This window comes from Pseudorasbora parva, chromosome 23, assembly GCF_024679245.1.
Source record: "Pseudorasbora parva isolate DD20220531a chromosome 23, ASM2467924v1, whole genome shotgun sequence".
In the NCBI taxonomy this organism is placed as follows: domain Eukaryota; kingdom Metazoa; phylum Chordata; class Actinopteri; order Cypriniformes; family Gobionidae; genus Pseudorasbora; species Pseudorasbora parva.
In genome coordinates this window covers 7441296-7467214 of record NC_090194.1, presented here as the reverse complement: position 1 = coordinate 7467214, position 25919 = coordinate 7441296, and the positions used below count along the sequence as shown (strand labels likewise).

Here is a 25919-nt window from a genome sequence, read left to right as displayed (position 1 = left end):
CTATTCCATGCTCTCTTCCATGCTCTCTTCCATGCTCTCTTCCATGCTGTCTTCCATGCTCTCTTCCATGCTCTCTTCTATGCTCTTTTCCATCCTCTCTTCCATGCTCTCTTCCATCCTCTCTTCCATGCTCTCTTCCATGCTCTCTTCCATGCTCTCTTCCATGCTCCCTTCCATGCTCTTTTCCATCCTCTCTTCCATGCTTTTTTCTATGCTCTCTTCCATCTTCTCTTTCATGCTCTTTTCCATCCTCTCTTCCATCCTCTCTTCCATGCTTTTTTCTATGCTCTCTTCGATGCTCTCTTCCATGCTCTTTTCCATCCTCTCTTCCATGCTCTCTTTCATGCTCCCTTCCATGCTCTTTTCCATGCTCCCTTCCATGCTCTTTTCCATCCTCTCTTCCATGCTTTTTTCTATGCTCTCTTCCATGCTCCCTTCCATGCTCTCTTCCATCTTCTCTTCCATCCTCTCTTCCATGCTTTTTTCCATGCTCTCTTCCATCCTCTTTTTCATCCTCCCTTCCATCATCTCTTCCATGCTTTTTTCCATGCTCTTTTCCATCCTCTCTTCCATCCTCTTTTCCATCCTCTCGTCCATGCTTTTTTCCATGCTCTCTTCCATGCTCTTTTCCATGCTCTTTTCCATCCTCTCTTCCATGCTTTTTTCCATCCTCTTTTCCATCCTCTCTTCCATGCTCTCTTCCATGCTTTTTTCCATGCTCTTTTCCATCCTCTCTTCCATGCTCTCTTCCATGCTCTTTTCCATCTTCTTTTCCATCCTCTCTTCCATGCTCTTTTCCATCCTCTCGTCCATGCTTTTTTCCATCCTCTTTTCCATGCTTTTTTCCATCCTCACTTCCATCCTCTTTTCCATCCTCTCTTCCATGCTCTTTTCCATCCTCTCGTCCATGCTTTTTTCCATGCTGTTTTCCATCCTCTCTTCCATGCTCTTTTCCATCCTCTCTTCCATGCTTTTTTCCATCCTCTCTTCCATCCTCTTTTCCATCCTCTCTTCCATGCGCTTTTCCACCCTCTCTTCCATGCTTTTTTCCATGCTCTTTTCCATCCTCTCTTCCATCCTCTTTTCCATCCTCTCGTCCATGCTTTTTTCCATGCTCTCTTCCATGCTCTTTTCCATGCTCTTTTCCATCCTCTCTTCCATGCTTTTTTCCATCCTCTCTTCCATCCTCTCTTCCATGCTCTCTTCCATGCTTTTTTCCATGCTCTTTTCCATCCTCTCTTCCATGCTCCCTTCCATCCTCTCTTCCATGCTTTTTTCCATCCTCTTTTCCATCCTCTCTTCCATGCTCTCTTCCATGCTTTTTTCCATGCTCTTTTCCATCCTCTCTTCCATGCTCTCTTCCATGCTCTTTTCCATCTTCTTTTCCATCCTCTCTTCCATGCTCTTTTCCATCCTCTCGTCCATGCTTTTTTCCATCCTCTTTTCCATGCTTTTTTCCATCCTCTTTTCCATCCTCTCTTCCATGCTCTTTTCCATCCTCTCTTCCATGCTTTTTTCCATGCTCTTTTCCATCCTCTCTTCCATGCTCTTTTCCATCCTCTCTTCCATGCTTTTTTCCATCCTCTCTTCCATCCTCTTTTCCATCCTCTCTTCCATGCGCTTTTCCACCCTCTCTTCCATGCTCTTTTCCATCCTCTCTTCCATGCTTTTTTCCATGCTCTTTTCCATCCTCTCTTCCATGCTTTTTTCCATGCTCTCTTCCATCCTCCCTTTCATGCTTTTTTCCATCCTCTCTTCCATGCTCTTTTCCATCCTCTCTTCCATGTTTTTTTCCATGCTCTCTTCCATGCTCTGTTCCATGCTCTTTTCCATCCTCTCTTCCATGCTTTTTTCCATGCTCTTTTCCATCCTCTCTTCCATGCTCTTTTCCATCCTCTCTTCCATGCTCTTTTCCATCCTCTCTTCCATGCTCCTTTCCATGCTTTTTTCCATGCTCTTTTCCATCCTCTCTTCCATGCTTCCTTCCATGCTCTTTTCCATCCTTTCTTCCATCATCTCTTCCATGCTCTTTTCCATCCTCGCTTCCATGTTCTTTTCCATCCTCTCTTCCATGCTCTTTTCCATGCTCTCTTCCATGCTTCCTTCCATGCTCTTTTCCATCCTTTCTTCCATCATCTCTTCCATGCTCTTTTCCATCATCTCTTCCATGCTCTTTTCCATCCTCTCTTCCATGCTCTTTTCCATGCTCTTTTCCATGCTCTCTTCCATGCTCTCTTCCATGCTCCCTTGTAACATTGGTTTTGTTCAGTTTTTCTTCATGCTCTATTGTAACATTGGTTTTGTTCGGTTTTTCTTCATGCTCCCTTCCATGCTCTCTTCCATGCTTACTTCCATGCTCTCTTCCATGCTCTCTTCCATGCTCTCTTCCATGCTCCCTTCCATGCTCTCTTCCATGCTCCCTTCCATTCTCTCTTCCATGTTCTCTTCCATGCTCCCTTCCATGCTCTTTTCCATGCTCTTTTCCATCCTCTCTTCCATGCTCCCTTCCATGCTTCCTTCCATGCTCTTTTCCATCTGTTCTTCCATCATCTCTTCCATGCTCTTTTCCATCCTCTCTTCCATGCTCTCTTCCATGCTCTTTTCCATGCTCTCTTCCATGCTCTTTTCCATGCTCTCTTCCATGCTCTCTTCCATGCTTCCTTCCATGCTCCCTTCCATGCTCTTTTCCATCCTTTCTTCCATCATCTCTTCCATGTTTTTTTCCATCATCTCTTCCATGCTCTTTTCCATCCTCTCTTCCATGCTCTCTTCCATGCTCCCTTGTAACATTGGTTTTGTTCAGTTTTTCTTCATATTCTATTGTAACATTGGTTTTGTTCGGTTTTTCTTCAAGCTCCCTTCCATTCTCTCTTCCATGCTCCCTTCCATGCTCTCTTCCATGCTCTCTTCCATGCTCCCTTCCATGCTCCCTTCCATGCTCTCGTCTATGCTCCCTTCCATGCTCCCTTCCATGCTCCCTTCCATGCTCTCTTCCATGCTCCCTTCCATGCTCTCTTCCATGCTCCCTTCCATGCTCCCTTCCATGCTCCCTTCCATGCTCTCTTCCATGCTCCCTTCCATGCTCTCTTCCATGCTCCCTTCCATGCTCTCTTCTATGCTCTCTTCCATGCTCCCTTCCATGCTCTCTTCCATGCTCTCTTCCATGCTCTATTCCATGCTCCCTTCCATGCTCTCTTCTAATGTGGGTTTTGCTCGGTTTTTCTTCATGCTCTCTTGTAACATTTGTTTTGTTCGGCTTTTCTTCATGCTCTCTTGTAACATTTGTTTTGTTCGGTTTTTCTTCATGCTCCCTTCCATGCTCTTTTCCATGCTCTCTTCCATGCTCCCTTTCATGCTTCCTTCCATGCTCTTTTCCATGCTCTCTTCCATGCTCCCTTTCATGCTTCCTTCCATGCTCTTTTCCATGCTCCCTTTCATGCTTCCTTCCATGCTCTTTTCCATGCTCGTTTCCCTGCTCTCTTGTAACATTGGTTTTGTTTGGTTTTCCTTTATCCTCTCTTGTAACTTTGATGGGACCTGTGAGAAAGATACAGATCCTGTCAGGTGTCATGTTATATCATAGTGGCCATGATCTTATCAACAATATTCTCTGTACTTGTGAAAAACTAATTATTCAGAGGCATTTTGACACATGATGTGTGTCACTTACCTGGGGAACACATGGCACCATGTGCACAGATGCACTATGGAAAGAAAGCAAGCCGATGGAGAAAGTGTGATGCTTGTGCAATGTTCTGCTGGGAAACCTTGGGTCCTGCCCTCTATACGGATATTACTTTGACACGTACCACCTACCTAAGCATTGTTGACCAAGTACACCCTTTTAATGGAAATGGTATTCCCTGGTGGCTGTGGCCTCTTTCAGCAGAATAATGCAAAAAAATGGATCAGGAATGATTTGAGGAGCACAACAATGAGTTTAAAGTGTTGACCTGGCCTCTAAGTTCCCCAGATCTCAATCAGTCGAGCATACATCTGCTAACATCTTGGTGCCAGATACCACAGCACACTTTCAGGGCTCTAGTGGAGTCCATCCCTTCAAGGGTCAGGGCTAGCATGGATGCCAGCCGAACTAGGCCCCGCCCACAACATTTGTGCTCAGGCACTTCGGTCTCTACTTGATCCATGTAGGAGTATTTATGCCAGAATACAGAATAATCATTGGTCCGAAAACTGTTCGGACCAATGAAATTGGGCGGGGCGGGCTTTAGATGACGATGGACATAATTTGCCGGCTGCAATGACACAAACTTAGTGCCGGTCGTTTTGGAAGTTACCTATCTGAGGACTACTTTCAGGCACTGCGTAATATCATCGCGCTGCTGAACCCATGGTACGACCGCAGGAATGAAAAAAATAGGTCCAATCTAAATCGGTATAAAAATCTAAACTTTTAATTTTTTCGTTGGTCTTAGTACACGATGTAACTACAGATTAGTCAAGTTTTAATTAGGAAAAATATTATCTTTGAAAAAATAAAGTCTTTGTTCATTTTTAAGAGCGATGCTAATGGACCTATATGATTCAATGATGTATGCTATGCTATGCTAAAAGTGCTAACGCCAGATACAGAGATCGGCTGAATGGATTCAAAAACGGTAAAGCTCAACTGTTTAACTCTAAGGGACTTGGAAAATGAGCGTATTTTCAAAAAAAGTGGAGTGTTCCTTTAAAGATATTTAAACACTTTATTTTACAGTGTCCTTGTTACGTATGTCACATACGTGTTTTCATAGTAATAACAGTAAATTATACATAATTATAAGTAACTAAACCAAACCCTACCCTATAGTAAGTATATGTTAAGTATTATTAATCAAATATACAATTACACTTTAACAATGACATCTTAATATAAAGTGTAACCATTATTACATATAAACACATGTTCATGGCTTTTAATACTATACCTTGAGGGTTTAATATAGTCTTCACTACATGGACCACTCCATTGGATGCCATAAGATCAAATTCTGGAACCTCTTCTGAATTTACATGGATGGAGTTCTTAACCTGTGTACAAGGTGGTGTTTATCATTAAATAGCTCTTTTAAAATTACAATTAATTAGATATAAATTAATAATATTATATACATATACAACAATATATTTAAAATGCATCAAATAAGATTAACATATAGAAAATAAATAAATGATAACAATGTTTTACTCCAAGATTCATGTGAGCCTAAATGGGATAATCTTACAAAACCCTTTGAAACACTTCAACACACGTAGACAAATTCAACAGCTGGACATCATATGAAGAAGTCACTTCCTAGCTCTGGATATCTTTATATTTACTGTGCTGACTTCTGTTTTTAGCAAAAGAAGTGTCTTGACATTAGGAGACCTATTGTTCCAGCTTTTTGAGGGAGTTACGAATGGAGAAGTTTCTGAGCTATGTTGACTTTGATTGATGGCAATAAACTGTCTGAAAGTTATGACCTTATCACCTAGCAATGCTCTAAACTCACACAAAAAAGCCCTATGCCAGAGACACTCTGTTATACACAAACATACAAAATCACAGGAAATCACTCTGTTTTCACTGATTAAGGTGTTTAATCAGATAGATTTGGCTTGTTAGTCGCTTAAATCATATCAATGTACTTACAGACAGCACTTGAAGGTTGTTGCCCTGTATGGTCTTGAGAAGATTAGTCACTCCACCCTCCAGTCCTCCCGTAATAAAGACCCCATTGGTAAAATGGTAGAGCAGGATTGCCTTGAGGGCATTGATATCACCTGGATAAGAGAATAATCACTGGTCATCTGTGAGGTAACAGACCAAGCAATTGTTGGACATGTTAGAGGGAAAAATGGTTTACTTTTTAAAAGAGCGATGTCTTTTTCTTTCAGAGTGGCAAAGGCCTCATCCATAGGGGCAAAGAGTGTGTACGATCCCTCCTGCTTCAGGAGGTCTGTCAGTTCAGCACTCTCCATCAGAGACAGGAAGATTCTGGAACGGTTCAGCCAGTTGATAAATCAGTTGTACTTTAATACTATAGAAATGTGTATATATTAATTAAATAGTAATCATTTTCACATCATGATGATAATCTTACGTAAATCGTCCTTCTTTCAGGAGCAGCTCATAGATGGTCGTCTGGGGCGGCTGGATCAGGGACCTCATAAAATGAACGACTCCGTTACTGCCTTCTCTGCTTCCTCTGACTATACATGCATTCTCAATACACACAGCCTACACACATGATTAGAATTAAATGATGGTTGTGCATTGGGCATTTTGCAGAGTATTGAGAAACAATAGTCAGACAAGGAGGAATTTCAGGAAGCAAATATTACCTGAAGTAAATATCCAATTGTATAAAAGTTAACAGAGCAATAAAGAGTCTAACAAGTGGTTGTTTACACAGTAATTTTTTTCAGGTACTCAATCTTTCTCTATGTCTCTTAGATAAGAACAATACAAGTCTTTGTTTCTCACCCTGCGATAAATAAAGACTCGGAGCAGTTTTCCTCCAAGGGTCTCGAGCAGCTGGCCATTGTAGAATTCATTCAGAGAGACCTTGTATTTCAGGCTGTGGTTTTCCAGAATATTCTTCAGGAGATTTTGATCCATGGACATTACCTTTTCTGCATGACATGTGATGAGAAGACATTTATAATTTTGGAGACTAGATTGGACTGGACTGAGTGGTATTCAGAAGTGTAACTATATTAAATCCAAAGTGAATATAAAAAAAATATATAGGCCATATGTATGTATGTGACAGGGGCAGCCTTTGCTCTCCACGTACATCAGTGAGCCATGGCCACCCATGAACCTGTTGTTGGTTTACCACTGATCCTGTCTTTGGACCACTTTTGATTACATTACGTCTATGGAGATTCCCCACAAAGATAGTGGACCAAAGGTGTGTGTATGTGTGTGTGTAGTAACATTCTTCATTTTATTCAGGTCTCTTCTATAATGCTAAATAAAAATAAAAATAAATAAAAAAAAGACTTCTGCTGAGCATTTACCATTATCTTTACAGAAATGTCCTGTATTTTGCTTACAACTCACTAGAGAATGCTCCATTTAGTGGGGCGAGAAGAGTATACTTGTGGATGTCATCCATGGTAGCAGCAAGGCCAAGCTTAGACACCATGCCACGGAAGATGCGTTGAGATTTGCCCAAAAGCTCCATCACCTGCTTGGCTGCAAGACATGCAAAAGATACACGCTAACTAATTTTATATTGAGATTTAGATGCTCTATTACTGCCAATAAAGTTGCATGTTGTAATATCTGCTAATGTATAACATGTTTGTGCTATCCTTTTAAGATCAAATAATGTCAGGAATGAACCCAGAAGGCATGTATAGAGTCTCACCTGAGTCAGGCATGAGCACCTGGTCGATCAAATGAATGACCCCATTGCTGGTGACAATGTCCTTCTTCAGCACCATCTTGATACCATTGACTGTGAGGCTCTCACCATCACATCCGATCTTAATATTACTGCCCTCAAGAGTACCGTAGATGGAGCCAGCCATAATGGCCTCAGAGCACTGCACTGAGCTCAGGAGGTGGTTCTTTAAAAGAGCTTGGAAAAATAACCAGAACGAGAGAGAAAGAAAGGTTAAGTGACAGATAAGTGAAAGATAAACAGTTTGGTGACCTAAACTGTTGAATTGTCTTCATCATCATAGTCCAGTAAAATTTGGGCTATAGGCCTCCAAAGACAATTAAAAAACACAGAAGCTCATGTTGACTACTGGGACATCCGCCCAGTTCTTCCTGTGCGGGGGCAATCTGGTGGAGAGTTGAGGCTCTTACATCAACTGTGATCTGTGATATCACATTCTCTTATTTCCTCCATCTGTTTAAACAGTACATGTTTGTGTATCCGACAACTTTTAAGTGCCATGCCAAACTAAATTCACCTTCAATTAGCCCCCTTTCAAAATGGCCTTTTTTGAATCTACACTTTGCAACATGGGCTACTGTGTTTTATTGCATTACAGTGTATTACTGAAAAATATTCCTGAGCAGCTTTCAGCCATGATCACTTTGAGGAGTGGGTTTGTTTGTGCAGACTTCAATCCACACCTGACATTCTTGGTTTGCATCCTATTTATTAAATCCAGGCAATTGTTTGATTAAAATGAAGATACAATTTATACAAAGCAAAATTTACTTTCAAAATCAATGAAGTTGTCAAAATCATGGGCCCCACTTTATATTAGGTGACCTTAAGTACTATGTACTTACATCAAAAAATAAGTACAATGTACTTACTGTGTTCATATTGTACTGCAAAGCACTTTTGCTGATATTGAGGTGGGATACGGGTAGAGTTAGGGACAGGTGTGGTGGTGTGGGTAAGTTTAAGGGTAGGGTTAAGTGTAATACATATTTGTCTTTCATTTTACTTTTACTGACACACTAAAGAATCAGATGCATATTGGCTGTTCTTTTCCATGAGCAGAAGAACTTGTTATCTGTATGTTTTGGAGAAATATGTTGTTTTCAAGGTGAGCTAAACCAACTCCAACCTTGGAGAAACTGAGTATCTGTGTATCTGTGTATGTGCATAGTATATATCTGTATTGAAGGGGTATAGGTAGCATCAAAGCTAGACTATATTTTCATATAACACTTTTCCTTTATTGATAATCTAACCTAAAAGGCTAAACCTTGCTAAACCTTTACACCAGAATCTGATGAAGTATTTATATGAGGGTGATTATTTTATCCTCTGCATGTTTTGTGTGCACATACTCTATCGTTTAAAAGTTTGGGGTCAGTAAGATTTTAAAATGTTTTTGAAAGAAGTCTCTATTGCTCACCAAGGCTGCATGTATTTGATAATACAGTAAAAACTGTAATACCAATTTTGAAAATTCCTTTAAAAAAAAAAAAACTATTCCTGTGTCAGCAGCCATTACTCCATCAGTGTGTCAGTGTCACAAGATACAGTAAAATTAATAAAACTGTGAAATATAACAATTTAGTGTTTTCAATTTGAATGTATTGCAAAAACATTTTCATTGAATATGAATGTGGCAAAGCAGTATTTTCGGCATTATTACTCCAGTCTTATAATTTCTTATTATTATCAAGTTTTTCAGGATTCTTTGATTAATAGAAAGTTAGAAAGAACAGCATTTATTGTTTGTCTTAAAGGTCATTACTGTGACCAATTTAATGCATCCTAGCTGAATAAAATAATTATTTCTGTCACAAATCAGGCCTCTGGGGCTTCCTCACCTCAATATTTATCCCCACTTTGGACTTCATTACTCATAATCCTTTGCCCTGACTCATCAGCCATTATTGTTTACACCTGTGTATCTTAGCCTCAACCTTAGTCTATATAAACCTTGTTCACTCTGCCAGTCACTGCGAAGTCTTGTAAAGTGTAACTACTACAATTCTGAGTCGTCTATCATGTTTTCATGTCTCTTGGTTTTGGATCACCTTTCTGTTTCTGGACTACCCGCTTGCCTGCGTTCCCTGCCTTGTAATGTTTGTCTGCTCGGACTGCCTGCATGTCTTTTGACCTTGCCTGTACTCTAGACTTTGATTGTGGACTGTTGTCTTAATAAAGTTGCATTTGGATCCCCAATCTGTTGACTCATCGATACAGAAGACTTCGCCACACATGGATCCAGCAATTCAACTCATCCGTCTGAAACAAGGTAATAGATCACTAGAAGACCACACCCGAGATTTCCTGGACAGACTTCCCGGATTTTGCCCTTATTGACTTTTTTTGTAATGGACTCAATGATCAGTACAAATCCAAACTCATCAGAGAAGGAACTCGAAGATCACGGGTTGAGTTTTTGGATCATGCTCTCTTAGAAAGTGGGTCCTCCTACACTGTTGGGGAGGTAGAGGAGGAGGTTTCCCCTAAATAATTTTTGGGAGGGGGCACCATGGATCAAGCTCCGACGGCAAAGGAGCTTGGCCCCTCAGTGTTCACCGGGTCCAGTGTTGATTATCGCTAGTCCTGTGTTTCCTGCACCCTCTAGTCCTGTGGTTGCTCAACCTGAACCTGTGCACAAGACGGCTGCCACGCCAATGTGTCCGGACAAGGTGGTCGTCATGCAGGAGTCTCCAGCGGCTATGGAAACCATACCCCGGACTCACCGGCGCAAGTGCAGGAGGAGAAAGAGGAGGAGTCCGGGGATCCTGAGCCCAGAGAACATTCCGGAGGTTGCTGCCATCCTGAATGCGCCGCCCAGGCCTCTGGCTCTGCCCTCGCTGCCCAGGTGCATCACCCTGCCGTGGTCAGCTAAGGAACAGCCTCCAGAGAGGACTCCACTCCCGATCACAAGTCCAGAGGCGACTCTGTGGTCTCCGGAGCTTCCGGCGCCCCCGTGGTCCCCTGAACGGCCAGAACCTCCATGGCTTCTAGAACGCCCAGGTCCGCCCACGCTCCATGGCCCAGGTCCACCTACACGCCCAGGCCCATCTATGTCAAGCCAGGGCCCAGGTCCTGTTCCACTCCATGGGCCTGATTGTTGACTGTTGTCTTAATAAAATTGCATTTGGATCCCCAATCTGTTGACTCATCATTACAATTTCAAAAGATCACAAACATTTCAAAGGAAGTGCACTTTGTGATGAAGACTTTAAAACCACAGTAGCAGTATTTCTGCTAGTATTAATACTACCTTTTTAATGCATCAAGACTGCAACCTGAAACCACTTGAAAATAGGAATCCTTACGTTTATACTGTTCAAATGTTCTGTGGTTGTGATCTAGACAAGAAGTAAAATGTTTACCTTCAAGTACAGTTTTGTCACTCATCATTCTCTCAAGGGTTTGTCTGTTTATTTTATCAAAGGCCGCGTTGGTTGGAGCAAAAAGTGTGTAGTGTCCGGGCTTGCCCAGTTGGTCATGGAGACCTGAATTCACAGCAACCATCTATAAAACACGTTAAACAAAGTCTTAACTTGACTCTCAGAAATCATATCAGAAGTTCAGCAAGCCTCCAAGGAGTTTTAATATGTTAACAAAACCACATTCATAATAACACGTACGTTCAGTGTAGACAGCTCATCCCTGTTTCCAATCACATCCTTTATCGTTTGGTTTATGACGCTGATGACCCGATCAATGACATGCACAACTCCATTAGTGACCATCTGGTTGCCATGAATGATCCGGGCACAGTTCACAGTGACAACCTGTAAACCATTGAAACCGATCAGTTAAGTGACTTCAGTGTTGTCAGTGTCATTTTGGATCCCATTGCTGAAACCTTCTTTAAAATATATATTTTTTTGTTTTACAGAAGAGAGTTTTGAGACGACATGATGACAGGATCTTCAAAGTGCATTTCATTTTCTAATTGTTAGCTAAAACTAAAAATAATTTATGTTAACTGAATTCAGGCAGAAAAAAAATATTACATGAAAAAAAACTTAGCTTAAAAAAGAAACAAAAATGGGAAACATTAAACTAATTGCATTACAAAAATCTAATAAAATAACAAAACCTAAAACAGAAATGAATTAGATAAGCTAAATTACTAAACTGTATACTAAAATTAAAAGCAAAAATATAAAGTTAATAACAGTATATAAATAAAACAAAAAAGACATGGTACAATGAATACAAATCACATGCAGTACATTTAAAGAAAAGAGAAACATACTCCGTTTGGATAGTGATTGATATAGAGGCTTTGTTTGTTATTCATGGACACCAGGGTCATTTCATTCTTCAGGTCTTTAGTGAGAAGACGTTTGTTGACCATGTGATAGTGGAGTGCATTGTATTGCTTAGTCTTTCCACTGCCGACCAGGGCAGCTTTCGTTGCCTGCAAATATACAGAAACTGTGTTAAAATGTAACAGCTTTGATCGAGAAAAAATGTTAGCAGAAAATGGCAGCATTACGGCATATTCCTCAATTTACGACTCACGGGATCTAACTCTTCCCAGGCATCATCACTGGGTGCGAACATTGTGTACCAGCCTGGTCCCTTGATTTTTTCCCTCAGATGACACTGGTTTGCGTAGCGCTGGGTGATATTGGCTTTCACCAGATCCAGGGTGCAGTAAATACTGTCAGTAGGGACCACTGGGTGGTGGAGCGAAATTAACAGGAAATAAACACAAACAGTCTCATGCACAGTTTCTATCAAATAAATATACAGCAAATAACGTTAATACGATGTGAACCTCAGGTCCACGTTCAAGACAAGCTCTGGCTCATTAACCTCATGTATAAGAACAGCCAGCTGGGTCTGGGTTTTGTTTAGAGAACAAAAACTAATGTTCTCCTCCACTGAACTCATAGCCAATGAATAACCTAACACTGAACCTGAGCATGACCTTAAACTGAAGTCAAATGTATTGTTGGCGCAATCCAGTATACCAATTGTATATTGGGCTTAGCAGTATATTGGGCTTAGCAAGTAACTTAATAACCACTCAGCAAACACATAAGAAAATATAATATATGTAAAATGCTGAATACAGACCTGCAGAGCATCCAGGCTTCCCTTCTAACTTCACATAACCTGGACAGCACTCATATAATATCATTCTGCATAAAAGAGAAGAAATAAAGAAAAAAAAAGAGTCAAATGACTGAAACGGTATCATAAACGTCATATTCAAATGATGTTATTGAGATGTGTTTTTGGTTAACATTTCAAATATTTTTTTCTATACATAATTTGTTCCTTTGTTATAAAATAGAAGAATTGACATTTAGTTCGTATTCGGTCCAGAAAACTCACAACTCACACATAATTTTTACAGATGTGTCTATTTCATATAAAACATGTTTGTTCAACCATCTGGACTTTTATCTGGATTTGTTTTGAATTTAGCGTTGCCTTTTTCTCTACATTTTTGCAGTTGTAAATCAAAATGTGAGAAACTGCAAGCTGGACCTAATATTCATGGCTACAAATAAGATGTATTTGTATAAGATGTACACATTTACATCATCCACCATCATTATCAATCAATACTTAGAAAGACCAGTGATAAGATACTAAAAAAGAAGAAAATCTATAAATTACAGCAAGACAACTTTAACTTCTCCTCAGTATACCCAGTAAGCTATAGTCATCATTTCACCATCTCGGTATAGACACGATATACGCCTATGAGTAACTAGTAATCCTGGTGACTGTTCTTGGGCTATGGTTAGACATCCTTAATTTAGACAGATTTTTGTCTAAATGCAATTTTTTCAACAAAAACAATTTTGCCTTATTTTAGCCTAGACGTCAGGGCTGTGTTTGGACAGCTATTAGACATCTTTTAAATGCAAAATTGCTTGCTGGGTATGTTTTATAGGTTCCACAGTATTACCTCATCTGCAAATCCTGAAGTATCTGACAACGTAAAAGGGCAAAGATTCAAATCTGAGCCAGGCCTGACAGAGAAAGTCTGAAACGTGTGAGGTCATTGCCTCTGGGCTGTTTTGACACCATCATGATTGATGTGTATTTTTAACATTAACTTCAACTGGTATCTATATAGTATATTTGGCATGTAGTGTGGAAAAATGTGAAGCATTCCAGTGGTTTATTATTCACATCAAGAGCATACAGGTTGATATGTGCTCTCAGAGGAAATGTTATTTCTTAGGGGTGGCTCAGGTTAGATTTCATTCAAGTATTAGCTTTGTTTTAGATGCTGTTCAATACACAGTAAAGAAAAGAAAAAGAAAAAAGTCTCCAATTGAAAATTTTCTAGTGATTGATGATCACATCTACATTTTTCAGTAGGCCAAATTGATTTTCTGTGAATTGCTGCAATTTAACTCACAGAAATTCAGTTTGGCCAACTAAATTTTTTTAGATATGATCAGTCACTAATTTTTTTTTAGATATGATCAGTCACAAAAAATGTTTTTCAAATGAATGACCAATTGAATTTTATAGTGTATGGAAATTTAAATTTTTATACAAATTTAGATGGTAGCAGACATATAAAATCACCATCCTAACTAAAAAAAGTTTTTTTTCTAATAACGTTTTGCGAATTGCAAATGCCCACCGCTCACCCCTCCTTTTCAAAGCACACAAAGAAGCTACGGTGGCCGACACAGGACAAAGATGTCATCGCCTGAGACTGCAAAGAGTAGCTAGTAGCTTCAATGACAGAAATGCAATACACATAACCATGTTTTCAGTGAAGACATAATAAGCCATTATGTTTTTATTATCTTAGAATGAGCCTATTTCTACATACGCCGCGGGTCTCCATACAGTGAAATCCACATTTTGCATCATCATATTTCTACAGTAGCCCTAAAGGAACAAACTCTACAGAGCGCTAGTCACACACTGCCGCCTCAGACAACACAATCTTTGTCCTCTATCGGCCACCGTAGATTCTCTAAGTGCTTTGAAAGGGAGGGGTGAGCGGTGGGTGGATACAATTCACAAACTCACCGGTAGATGTCGCTAACATTTACACAATGCACCTTTAAAGGCCTGTTCACACCAAGGACGATAACTATGATAATGATAAAGATATAGTTCTAAATATCGTTCTCAGCATTAAATAATAGCAGAGTTCACACCACAGCTGTAACAATATATTTAATGATATATAGAAATAATTTCGTTAGAATCAAAGGCGGCGTCCAATCCTCCCCCAATCCAATCCCAATGCTGCCTTCAAAGGACACATTTTAAGGTAGACCGTAAGTGGACTGAGAAAGTGGACATCACAGGGTATTCTGGGTATTCCATCTTAAGTGAGATTCCAACCCAAAGGGAGCGAAAAGTGAAGTTAATAAACGTAATTTCGGGAGGAGTACGCCCATCTAATCTTTCAATTAATACCAAGGTATAAAACCAGCAGCTTACCTCTTCCCCTTTTTGGTTCCTGAAGCATCCCTCCTCCTCCCCTGCTCCTCCTTTTGTACACCACATTGGTGGTGGTTGAGGAGAGATCTCTGACACGAGTGTAAAGCGCTTTGGGTGCACAGTAGTACATATGAAAGCGCTATATAAATGACTCATTCATTCATTATTTTATTCATTCAATTTGCCTGTTATAGGGGGGCAATCGGAGCTCGGGTAGAATATCCTCTCCGAGCCCCTCTATAGCAGACAGCAAGCCAAATCTGTTTACCACTTTCACTAAGATTATATGGGCACACAAACTCGTGAATGTTCAGTTCGAAGGGCACTGCGAATGGCGTAGGGAAGTAGGAAATGTCGACATATCACTTCACAGGAAGTGGAGAGCAGGGCTAGCCTGACAAGCTAAACCCTCATCAAGATGTTTGGTCTGGAAACTCATCATTGACAGCTCAATCCGAGGGGCGGGATAAACGGTTGTCTTTCAAACTCCCTCTGCACGCGATAGTATAGCGCTACAACCAACCAGAGCAACGTGAAGCAGAGCTCATTGATAGATTAAACATTCGCTGTATCCGGTCAGCAAAACTCCGAACACATCTTCCCTTTTTTAAGAATGACTTCAGTGCCGTTCTTTGTTCTTTTCTCAGAGAAAAGCTTAACTCCAAGTCTTCCAGAGTCGCGGTCAAAGTGAATTCGAAAGACCGCCATTTGACAGCCTCTGTGTTTACTATTAGCACGCAAGCGCAACTCTGCCGTCACTATGTTAAGTCTTGCCCACCGACTCTATACACGATGTGATTGGCCTGACCAGAATTTGGTTTTTACAGCTTAGAAGTGTATTGAGAATTGCTAGACGACACTCGCGGCAAATTAGATTTGCTGCCGCTAGCGTGCGTCTAGATTTCTAGGCTAGAGCAGGGCCGGACTTGGACACAAATTCAGGCTGGGAAATCCTACACCCATCCAGGCCAATATGGACCCAAAATAAAATGTAGAAACATAGACAACCCTATTTTTTACCTGAATAATTAAAGGCTTTATCTCGAGCAGTACCTTCACTTCCCTTTTCCTTTTCTTAATTTTCCCTAATATCTCTGTCTCCATCATTTAAGACAAAATGTTGTTTTTATGTTTTTAAGTTATTTTTTTGTAATTAAATATCCAAAATTTAGCACACTATATTGCATACAAAATGTGAAAAAGAAAAAGTTTCTTATTTTGCTTCTACTCTGCCTGGCTGAATCTGATGTGATCACTGCACCACAGCAAGTGCTAGGATGATTATCTTCACCTTCTTTTGATTCAAAAAAGGGGGGGAAACTTTTACGCCTCACAAATGGGCAGACTCAATCAGCTCCCTAGTTCAGTAATCATCCCACAGACTAATTCCCTGATCAGTGCCCTGCCTTTAGCTGATTGAGACGCACCCATAATTTTCTAAATAAATGTCCAAATGTATTCAACAATAAACTACATTTTGACAGCATCTACAGGGGCATAGCACATGATCCCGGGCCCTATGCACTGGCAGTCCTGATGAGCCCTCATGTTCCCAAAATAAAATAGCTGTAGATACAATTTACAAAGTGAAACAGCTTTACTAAGTGAAAATAGATTCTATTTACACCATATAAAAGTTGCAGTTCTTTGCAAGATAGTATTAACATGCAATTTATACTTTTTGACAGATACATAATATTTGCACCTCAGTATTGTTGTACATTAAGAGGATTCACTAATAATATTTGTAAATGATTATATTTTTTCAAATTATTAAATGGATGCAGCCACTAAATGGATAATCCCTAATTATTTTCACTGACAAATATTGCAAAGTATGTGGTGCATTTCAGTCTTTAAGTATTTGTGTTTAGGTTGTACAATTTATTTTTTGTGTGTACTATTTAGATAATTATTCTCTAATTTTACATTGAAATATTTTGCATCTTAAAATTGTACACTAGCCCTTTAAGAATTGCGACTGTAAAGCATGCAAAAGAGAGTAGAGTCCACGTTTACTTTAGGCCTACTGCATCCGTGATATTTAGGATTTATGATAATATTTATTTATTTTATATATTATATGGTAATATAATATTTATTCATTTATTTATGATTTTTTACGAAGAAGACGGATTATGTAGATTGTTTTTATTAGGCCCCGTCCACACGGAGACGCGTTTAGCTGTATACGTATACATTTTGTACCGTATCAGCGTTTCGTCCACACGGATCCGGCGTTTTAGAAACATGAATCCGATATTTTTCAAAACCGGGTCCCAAAGTGGGTAAATCTGAAAACGATCATCTTCCGTCTTCGTGTGTACAGCGAATCCGTATATTTTCTGAAACGGTGACGTCATCACACTACGTCCGGCACGGTGAAAGAGTTAAGGGATACAACTACGGGCACTCGGCATGCGCACATCAATATCGCGTCATTTAATTAACGTATCTGCATTATTGTAAGGGTATGTTTTGGGTTGGGGTAGGTGTAGGCATTAATAAAACACATCAGTTAAGTAGCAAATGTATTTATTGTTATTTTATTGTGAGATTTTGCCTCACCTCCGACCACTGCTATACCCCTTCTAGCCACAACTCTTCTTCTCCGTTTTTAGTGTATTTCTGTGGCAGAATTACAGCGCCACACACTGGCCTGGCATGCAAACTACATCGTTTTTAGTCCGTTTTCTTAATCTCGTGTGGACGCAGATATTTCTTGAAACGAGGAAAAAAGAAGATCGGATTTGGAAAGCGCTGGCTTCGTGTGGACGGGGCCTTACACATGGAGCGAGATGACTGGAAACTTATGCGATGCGAACACAACGTTAACTTACCAACTATTAATCTGCTAATCTCCTTTAGCATACAGTATTTTAAGTGATGATAGTAACAGGGTTGCTACCGCTAACGTTCGCTAGCAGCTCAATATTAATTTAACCAAGAAAATAAGTAGGCCTACAGTATTACAGACGAAACTGACCTGCACTTGAAGCCCTGAACGGGTCAGTATGTTTGCAACGTTTTGCAGCTTCTTCTTTGAGTGCTTTCTTTTACTTTTTCTTTTTCTTTGCCCTGCCCCTTTCCTTCTCTGCTCGACCTGCAGCATCATCGGGTGCTACGGGTGCTACCCGCGTTTGGCTGAGGCAAAAAGTCGGTCGGACTAAACAGATTCGTGATTGTTTTTTTCTTTTATTATAAATAATAGTTTTATTGAATGCCGAATTTGTAAAGGCTTTAATAAGAACTTTAATAAAGGCAATAAAACATAAGAATTTGTATATATATTATAATATATATATATATTGTGGTGTGGCAAGCAGCGGGGCGAGGGACCGCGAGAGCGGGCCGGTGATTAACGTTCACGAGTGCCAGCTGCGTGGCACACCGGTCTCGTCTCGCGGCCATGTGACGGGAGCATATAAGGAGGAGCAAGGACAGCGGAAGACGAGAGAGGACCAGGCCTGGAATTTTATGTTATGTTTTGTTTATGTGTTTGTGGGCAGTCGTCCGTGAGGGGCTGCCCACGTTGTATTTTGTGTGTGTTTGCGGGCAGTCGTCCGTGAGGGGCTGTCCGCGGTTTTACTTTCATTTTGTTTATTTATTTTGAGTTAATAAATGTTGAAACGTTCGCCGGTTCCCGCCTCCTTCCTTCCCATGAACGAACTTCTCTACATTTATTAGAGAATGTAGGGGTCCCTCGCCCCGCTGCTTGCCACACCACATATATATATAAAATTCAAATATATAATTATATTATAGGCTATGTCATTTTTTTATATTTTACATTATTTACCTCAGGAATGTTAACTATGCAGCTGGACGTAGAAAGCACACGAGATGAGACTGCTACAAAGAAAACTGATTAAGAATACATTTATACATGTATTCTCATACTGGATGGCAGCTTCGTATCTGTTAAGTAGGCTATGTAAACTAATGGACAACTAATTATATCTGTTAGATACTGTGTTTTGTAAATGTATATGCTTATTATATGTTTCAATTTTGAAAGAAAGGTAAATTAGGCTACAATATTAATTTATGTTACATCATAATCTGCACGTCCTGTCTTTGCCTTTCGTGCAGGGCGTTCCACACGAGCGATTATTGTCAGTGAAGTTCACCTCAGCTGATATACTGTGCTCAGGGAGTGGGGAGCAACCCTGTCGAATGAAATGCAGCTAAAGATACTTCCGAATCTAATGTTATCTTCGCTTCCTGTCTCCTAGCTGAGATACCTTTACCTGATCGAGTTTTGAAGGCAGCAAAGATGTATCCTTCGCTGCCTTTGATATCCCAAAACCCTGTTCTTTCAATTCTGGGATAGTTGAGCTGGAAAAAAGATGGTGTGCTAAAGTTGCATTTGCTGGTCTGTTTGTCCATTTGTTACCAACATTTTCCACTTCTGATGTCATTTCTAGTGAGAAATTGATCACTTGATCACATTTAATTACTTGAATGATATTTTCTGGTCAGAATAGCCTACATGCTGCTTGTGCTTTCCCAAATAAAACTCCGCTGCCACCCCCCTAGCTATATATTTTGCTCCAAGCACAGTTTGGACTAGTCCATTTAATTTTGAAATTAGGGGGTGTATGTGTGTAGGGTCATGAACTGGATATTTTAACTACTATTTCAACGTTTCAACACACTGAAAATAGACTATAAACCAGCAGAATACCTGAGCTGTGAGTAAGAGCATAAAGTGAGAAAGACCCTAACCAAATACAGGCTGAGTGACCACAGTATGGCTATATAGAGAGAACAGCACAGACAGACAGAGATGGCAGCTACCAGAGCAAAGTGACTACTATCACAACATCAGATCGGACTATTTCACTAAATTCCAACAACTAGAACCACATTTTATGGCATTACTAAATTCAGAAAAATGTATACATATTCTGGGAGAAAAATCGAGCTTGATTGCAACAACAGCAGCAAAATATGTGAAAGCCTGCCACAAACTTAGAGAGTCAGCCGGTGGACAAAACTAAAGTCAGAATTCTTATCTCACCTGAATGTGTACAAATGTATAAAGCTTTTTATTATTATTTAATTATTTATTTTATTGTCGTAAATATCTTAATTTTAACATTTATGAAATGTATAGTCATGTTTTGTAAATTATTAGTTCATCATTAACCAATCATTTGTAAATTACTTGTAACTGAATCTACAAAACATACATAAAATAATCAACATATAATCATTTATAAACGCATAGTCATGTTTCGTAAATGATTAGTTAATCATTTGCTAATCGCTTGTAGATAACGGAATTTCCAAAACAATTCAAATCTTTCACTGACACCAAAGTCATTTCCTCTCTTAAGGCCCATAAAGACTAAAGACGTCGTTACAAAGCTTATCTCACTACAGTGGCTCTACATGCATTTTATGAAGTGACGAGAATAGTTTTTGTGCGGAAAACCCCCCTAAATAACGACTTAGCAAAAGCCAATTCCAAAACACTGCTTTGTAAATCTTCGAACCGTTATAAATCAGTGTATTGAATCAGCGGTTCGCGTCGCCAAAGTCACGTGATTTCAGCAGTTTGGAGGTTTGACATGCAATCCAAACGCTGATTCATAAAGCTCCGAGGCGTCAGAAACAAGTGTTTAGCCATCATTAAGTTGGGTTTGCGCAAAAAACTATTTTCTAAAATTATTGTAAAACCACTGTATTTTGTTTTCCGAAGATGAAAGGAGGTCTTATGGGTGTCGAATGGCATGAGAGTGAGTTTTTTCAGAATTTTTTATTTTTTGGTGAACTAACCCTTTACCTTTAACTAACCACTTATAAATTACTTACATCTGAACATTATTAATAATGTTATTAATGGCTAACATTATTATAAAGTGTTACCTTATTTGCTTGATTATAAAATGTATTTGTTGACCATTAGCATTCTTTCGACTTTTGATATTTTCTCTTCTGTAGTTACATCGTGTACTAAGACCGACAGTGCCTGAAAATAGTCCGCCTGAAAATAGTACGCTCTCATGTGTAAGTTAGGCAAGTATAGCAGGTTGTCATTGGTTATGTTGACAGAAGTAAGCCTATTTTCAGTTGCTGCGTAATATTATTGTACCGGCTGCACCCATGTTATGGCAGCAAAGTTCCTGGATTATTACGCAGGAATAAGAGTATAGTCCCTAGCCATATCGGTCTAGAAAATCAGAGAAAAGAAAATCTAGAAAATCCGTCGGTTTTACACGATGCAGCTACAGAAGAGTCAAGTTTTAAATAAGAATAATATCAAAACTCATTACGTTTTTTGGAAACTGGCTGAACTGGAACTTTTTTGGAAAAAGTGTTCCTTTAAGAATCACAATCAAGTACTCTGCATCTCCTGCGCTGCATCAAGTCATCCTATAATTTCTGTCACCACTCAAATTAATGCACGGCTCATTAACATTACAGCATGTGTGTAAGGCTCCAATAAAATTATAAAATAATTATTCCATCACAAATAATTATCCCAACCCAATCAATTGGCTGTCTCTTATACAAAACATTATAATATTATTTTCAAATCTTACTGACTTGTTGCTATGGCAGCGAGTCTAGGATGAGCTTAGAAGAAGAGCTGCTCGAGAGGTTTATTTCATGTAAACAGGATTAGATAGCATCGTTTTAAGCTGTGTTGATACTTGACATTTGTCCCAATCACTGCTGCTTTATTACTAATAATTTCCTTAAACCAGGCAGGCAATCATAATTTGAAATTTAAAAAAATAACATTTGAAAAAATATTATAATCTTGTGTATTTACATTTATGCATTTGGCAGACACTTTAATCCGAACATATAGTATTTATAGTGTATAATACTATAGACACAGCCACTTGACTAAAAGATTTATTTGTGATGAAATAATTACTTTATAATTTATTGGAGGCTTACACACATGAACAGTTAATCTGAACCATGCATTAATTTGAGTGATGAAGGATTTTATGGGATGGCTTGATGCAGCGCAGGAGATGCAGAGAACATGATCTTGACCCTTAAGAAACTTTAATTAATGTTGTCATGTAACAGATCTGCTTCAAGTTGAATTAAAATTAAATGAATTGATAATTAATAATAATTGATAATTACAACATTGAAATAAAAATGTAAAGGATGTACAAATGCTATAAAATCGTGAAAATAAATAATAGGGAATCATGTTTTTAAAAAAGTGCACATTTCACATATCTATTATAACGTTCATTTTGGTTTGGCTGTTTGGTTATGTCCGTATAAATGTAAAAAAAAAAAATCATTTGACAAGTTTTATGACATGTGGCTTTTTTAAATTATATGATGTCATTACGTTGCTGTCTTGCGCCAGGCAAACGCTGCATTACTGATCGTGGTTTCGAGTATTGATGCATCTGCCCTCTTCAGTGAACACAGAAAGGCGCAGTAATCTCTGATAACTTAATCCACATATTTGAATTCAATCCGCAGATTCCTTTGAAGAACCGAATTACATTAGTTATGACGATTAGAAGATCGTTAAATCGTACACAACAGTTTCAAATGCTTCTGTTTCATTCACTATCCTCCCACACAGCAACATGGTGTAGGCCCAGATCCGGGCCACATCTGGCACATGTGGATTACACGCATAACAAATGTGGGCCGACAGTGTTTGCTGCCTGGGCTACACACCCTACGGCACAGAACAAGCCTTATCAATGTACTCCATCACCATCGCGACCCACCTTCACCCTGAGAACCACAGGCATTGTTTCACAGCGACCTCTGACCTCTGACGAGATCAAGGGCAGAAACCTGGCTAAAGCAGAGAGTGTCAGAGTGAAAAGCGACGGATGACTTACGGCTTCTTGCCACAGATAGAGTTCCAGTTCCTGCATGTGCTGAAGTACTTTTTCTTCGTCCCCATGACATACTGTAAAGCGCACACATTGGGTCTGGAAAAAAAGAGTGGTGTGTTTAAAAAAACCTCTGAGAATGGTCTATTACTGCAGACATGACAGACTTACAGGCCACAGGGGTGTTCAGTTAGACAGGTGATTATACAGAAGTCCTGACAAATTGCTTTAAGAGCTGTTTTAAACTCCTGAAATAGCTTTTTAATCCATTTGTTTTAGAAATACAGATTCAAATATTCAGCATTTTTAAATGACATGAGATAATTCTGTAATTATAAAGTGAAAAAAAAGTTTTCTTAAACAGAAATATATCATATATATTGATAAAATGTAAAAATGTAATCTTTCGGATTCGGTTCTAATTAAATGCACTTGAATGTTTTTTTTTTTTTAAATAAAAATAAAAATAATTTCATTTATAAAGATATATTATACATTTATAATATGATTGTATTCATATTATTATAAATGTATATTGGTTCATATTTAATGTAAGATAATATAAAAAATACAATGATAGTCGCAGAAATAAAAATAGATTAAAAATGTCAGAATCATTTAAGTGAAAAGCCAACAAAAAAAGATTTGGTAGTTATATAGCTACAAATAAAAAATGATGATATTATTAACCAAGAAACAGTACAAAATAATTTTATGTTAATGTATCATAATGCTTGAGTCCCAGCATTTCAATGTGTGTTTTATGTTTGAAGTCCTTAATATTAACCAAAATAACCACATTTTCCCCAGTCAGCAAAGGTGAACTTTTAAAAGTCTTACCCTTCATGCTTAGCCCTGGCACGGCTTTGTGACGCTATCGTGTCATAGGCTGAAGAATCCACCTGGTCCAGGGAAGAAAGTGCCAGGATGGTGAAGGTGGCCGTGAACAAGAATATCATACTGAAGAATATCCCCTGCAGACTAAACCCACTCAAAGAACAGAAGGAATGGGAGCGAACAACAGGGAACCGGCCTTTTTATCATCCGTCCCCTTATCTTTCTGTCTCAAACACACACAATGACAAAGATTAATACAGAGAGAGAATCAACCTGCTTCCTATGGATCCACCCCCTCCGTGAGAACCCTGCACGCCTAAGAAGGACCTTCATACATTTACAGAGACAGAACGAAAAGGGTCTTACAATGGAAATGTTTAGGTGCATTACTTATAAAATATCTACATTACATGTGTATTGTTCATTAAAACATATAAAATAAAGTGCAAGCAGTTCTGACAAAGCACAGAGCTCATTGAGAAAATGCACTGGGTTTGAAAGTGACTTCTGTTTGAGCACATCTGATCTCTTCAGGAAGCTGGTTCCAGCTGCGGCTCTCCTTGCTTTGAGTGAACCATTGGTATTTTTAACTGACTTGATCCTGATGATCTGAGTGATCTGTTAGGTTTATATTTCATGAGCATATCTGCAATGTACTGAGGTCCTAGGCCATTAAGTAATTTATATACCAGTAATTATACTTTTAAATGGATCCTAAATGCAACTGGAAGACTGTGTAAAGACCTGAGGACTTGTGGAATACGGTCATATTTTATGGTTGTAAGCATTGTATATAAGCTGCAGATATCTTATGGTATTTTTTGGAAAGGAGTCCATTACAATAGTCCACCCTAATAGTGATGAAAGAGTCGTGTCTGGAAACAAAGCATCTAATTCATGATATATTTTTTGAGATGACAGTAAGCTGATTTAGTTATTACTTTTAAGTAATATTGTTATTTTTTATTATTTTAAAAAAAAATTGACTACTGAAACTAAGGTCAAAATCGCACCAAGATTCCTGACTTGATTTTTAGTTGTTTGACCCCTAGTGTCAAGGTATGCATTCACTTTGAGAATTTCACCTTTGTTTATCAGTATTTTCTTTGTTTAGCTGAAGAAAGTTTTGGCACATCCAACTATTAACTTCATCAACGATGTTATATTATTTGAGAAGAAGGTCTGTATAGCTGTGTTCCAAATTGAAATCATGAAGGCTTTTCAAGTCTGTATAAATGTTATAAAGTTTTGTCTTCCGACACATGCGTTCAGCTTTCTTTTGTTCGTATAACTAAATTATTTGTAAAAATTGCTCAATATAGTTGTGTGCAACCACTTAACGCATCTTTTTAAAGTAAATTCAACATTTTCTTGAGTATACATCCTTAATAACAATGGAATACATTTTTAGACCCTTACTGATAAGTAAATCTAGAGTGTGTCCACGATTGTGTGTGGGTCCATGTACATGCTGAGTCAAATCAGAAGTGTTAAGAACAGTCTTGAGATCTTTTGTTTTTGATTCAGCATTTTCAGTGTGAATGTTAAAATCCCCAGCAATAGTAAAACAGTCAAACTCAAAAGAGATTGTTGATAACAGTTCTGTAAAGTCCTCAACAAATGTTGTATTTCGGAGGCCTGCAAATAATGATAAGTAGAATACTTTTAACACAATAAGACAGGTAATCAACAAATGACACTTGCTTACATTGATAGACATCTTTAAATAGAGCACCTCTCCTAACCGCTCTTCAGATACACATAAAAGTAAAGTAAGTGGGGCTGTTTCATTTAAGACTGTTGAACTGCAGCTGTCATCTAGCCAAGTTTGGTTTACAAATATAAAATCCAGGTTGTTTGTGGTTATTAAGTCATTGACTAGAAGTGATTTAGAGTCTTACTTTTTGTCCCCATGGTAATATTAGTTTGATGTGTAATGGGCAGCAGATTAGATTTGAGAATGCCTTAGATTTTCTAGCACGTAATAGAAGAGAATTAGCAACAGGCACACTGGGTTCCCGCTTGTTCTTTAAACATTTGATAAAGTTATTGTTTTCATAGCGGGGCGTCCAGAAATGCATCACTCAGAGCTGGTATCAGTTGTTTTTGAGTCACCTACAACAGATGGAGGAGGGCGTGGGCCCTGACGTTGTGACCAAAGAAATCTCACAGGGGTGGGAGGGCAGCTGGGCCCATCAGCTTTGGTGGTTGATATCTGGGGGCTTGCAGCGATGGAGTGGGATAGCCTAGATCCAACATACACCAGTCCCTCCATTTTCTCTGAGAAGAGCTCAGAAGAGGGGAGACGAATGACATGTCTTGTGAGGGGGGGATGTTGTTCCTTTGTTACTGGAGGCTCTAATATGTTGTCCTGGCTTCCCTGGCAGTTTTCTGGAAAGTCATCCGTGGGTGCTTAATCTTG

General features: G+C 39.0%; 2 protein-coding genes across 2 annotated transcripts; both read right to left on the bottom strand.

The window, feature by feature from the left end:
• LOC137063153 (fap1 adhesin-like) lies at nucleotides 1–2241 on the bottom strand. Its single transcript, XM_067434223.1, has one exon. It carries the CDS (start codon nucleotides 2239–2241, stop codon nucleotides 1–3), a length of 2241 nt encoding a protein of 746 aa, XP_067290324.1.
• Nucleotides 2242–2817: 576 nt separating this feature from the next.
• LOC137063152 (periostin-like) lies at nucleotides 2818–23619 on the bottom strand. The gene is made up of 16 exons (XM_067434222.1): nucleotides 23501–23619; nucleotides 22667–22759; nucleotides 12474–12538; nucleotides 11913–12070; nucleotides 11644–11808; nucleotides 11027–11173; nucleotides 10769–10910; nucleotides 7365–7577; nucleotides 7055–7189; nucleotides 6473–6621; nucleotides 6090–6226; nucleotides 5853–5983; nucleotides 5639–5769; nucleotides 4932–5034; nucleotides 3281–3537; nucleotides 2818–3168 (listed from the first exon to the last, which is right to left on the bottom strand). The coding sequence occupies exons 1-16, from the start codon at nucleotides 23617–23619 to the stop codon at nucleotides 2818–2820; spliced, it is 2496 nt and encodes an 831-aa protein (XP_067290323.1).
• Between the last annotated feature and the right edge of the window lie 2300 nt (nucleotides 23620–25919).

What these genes read in the sequence shown, in the direction of transcription:
- LOC137063153 (XM_067434223.1), bottom strand. Translation starts at nt 2,241, where the DNA reads ATGGAAGAGAGCATGGAAGAGAGCATGGAAAAGAGCATGGAAAAGAGC.
- LOC137063152 (XM_067434222.1), bottom strand. Translation starts at nt 23,619, where the DNA reads ATGATATTCTTGTTCACGGCCACCTTCACCATCCTGGCACTTTCTTCC. An exon ending in TCAATCACTATCCAAACGGA is followed by an intron (nt 11,174 to 11,643) that starts GTATGTTTCTCT and finishes AATGGTTTACAG; the next exon opens with GTTGTCACTGTGAACTGTGC. An exon ending in CTGAAAGAAGGACGATTTAC is followed by an intron (nt 5,984 to 6,089) that starts GTAAGATTATCA and finishes GAACCGTTCCAG; the next exon opens with AATCTTCCTGTCTCTGATGG.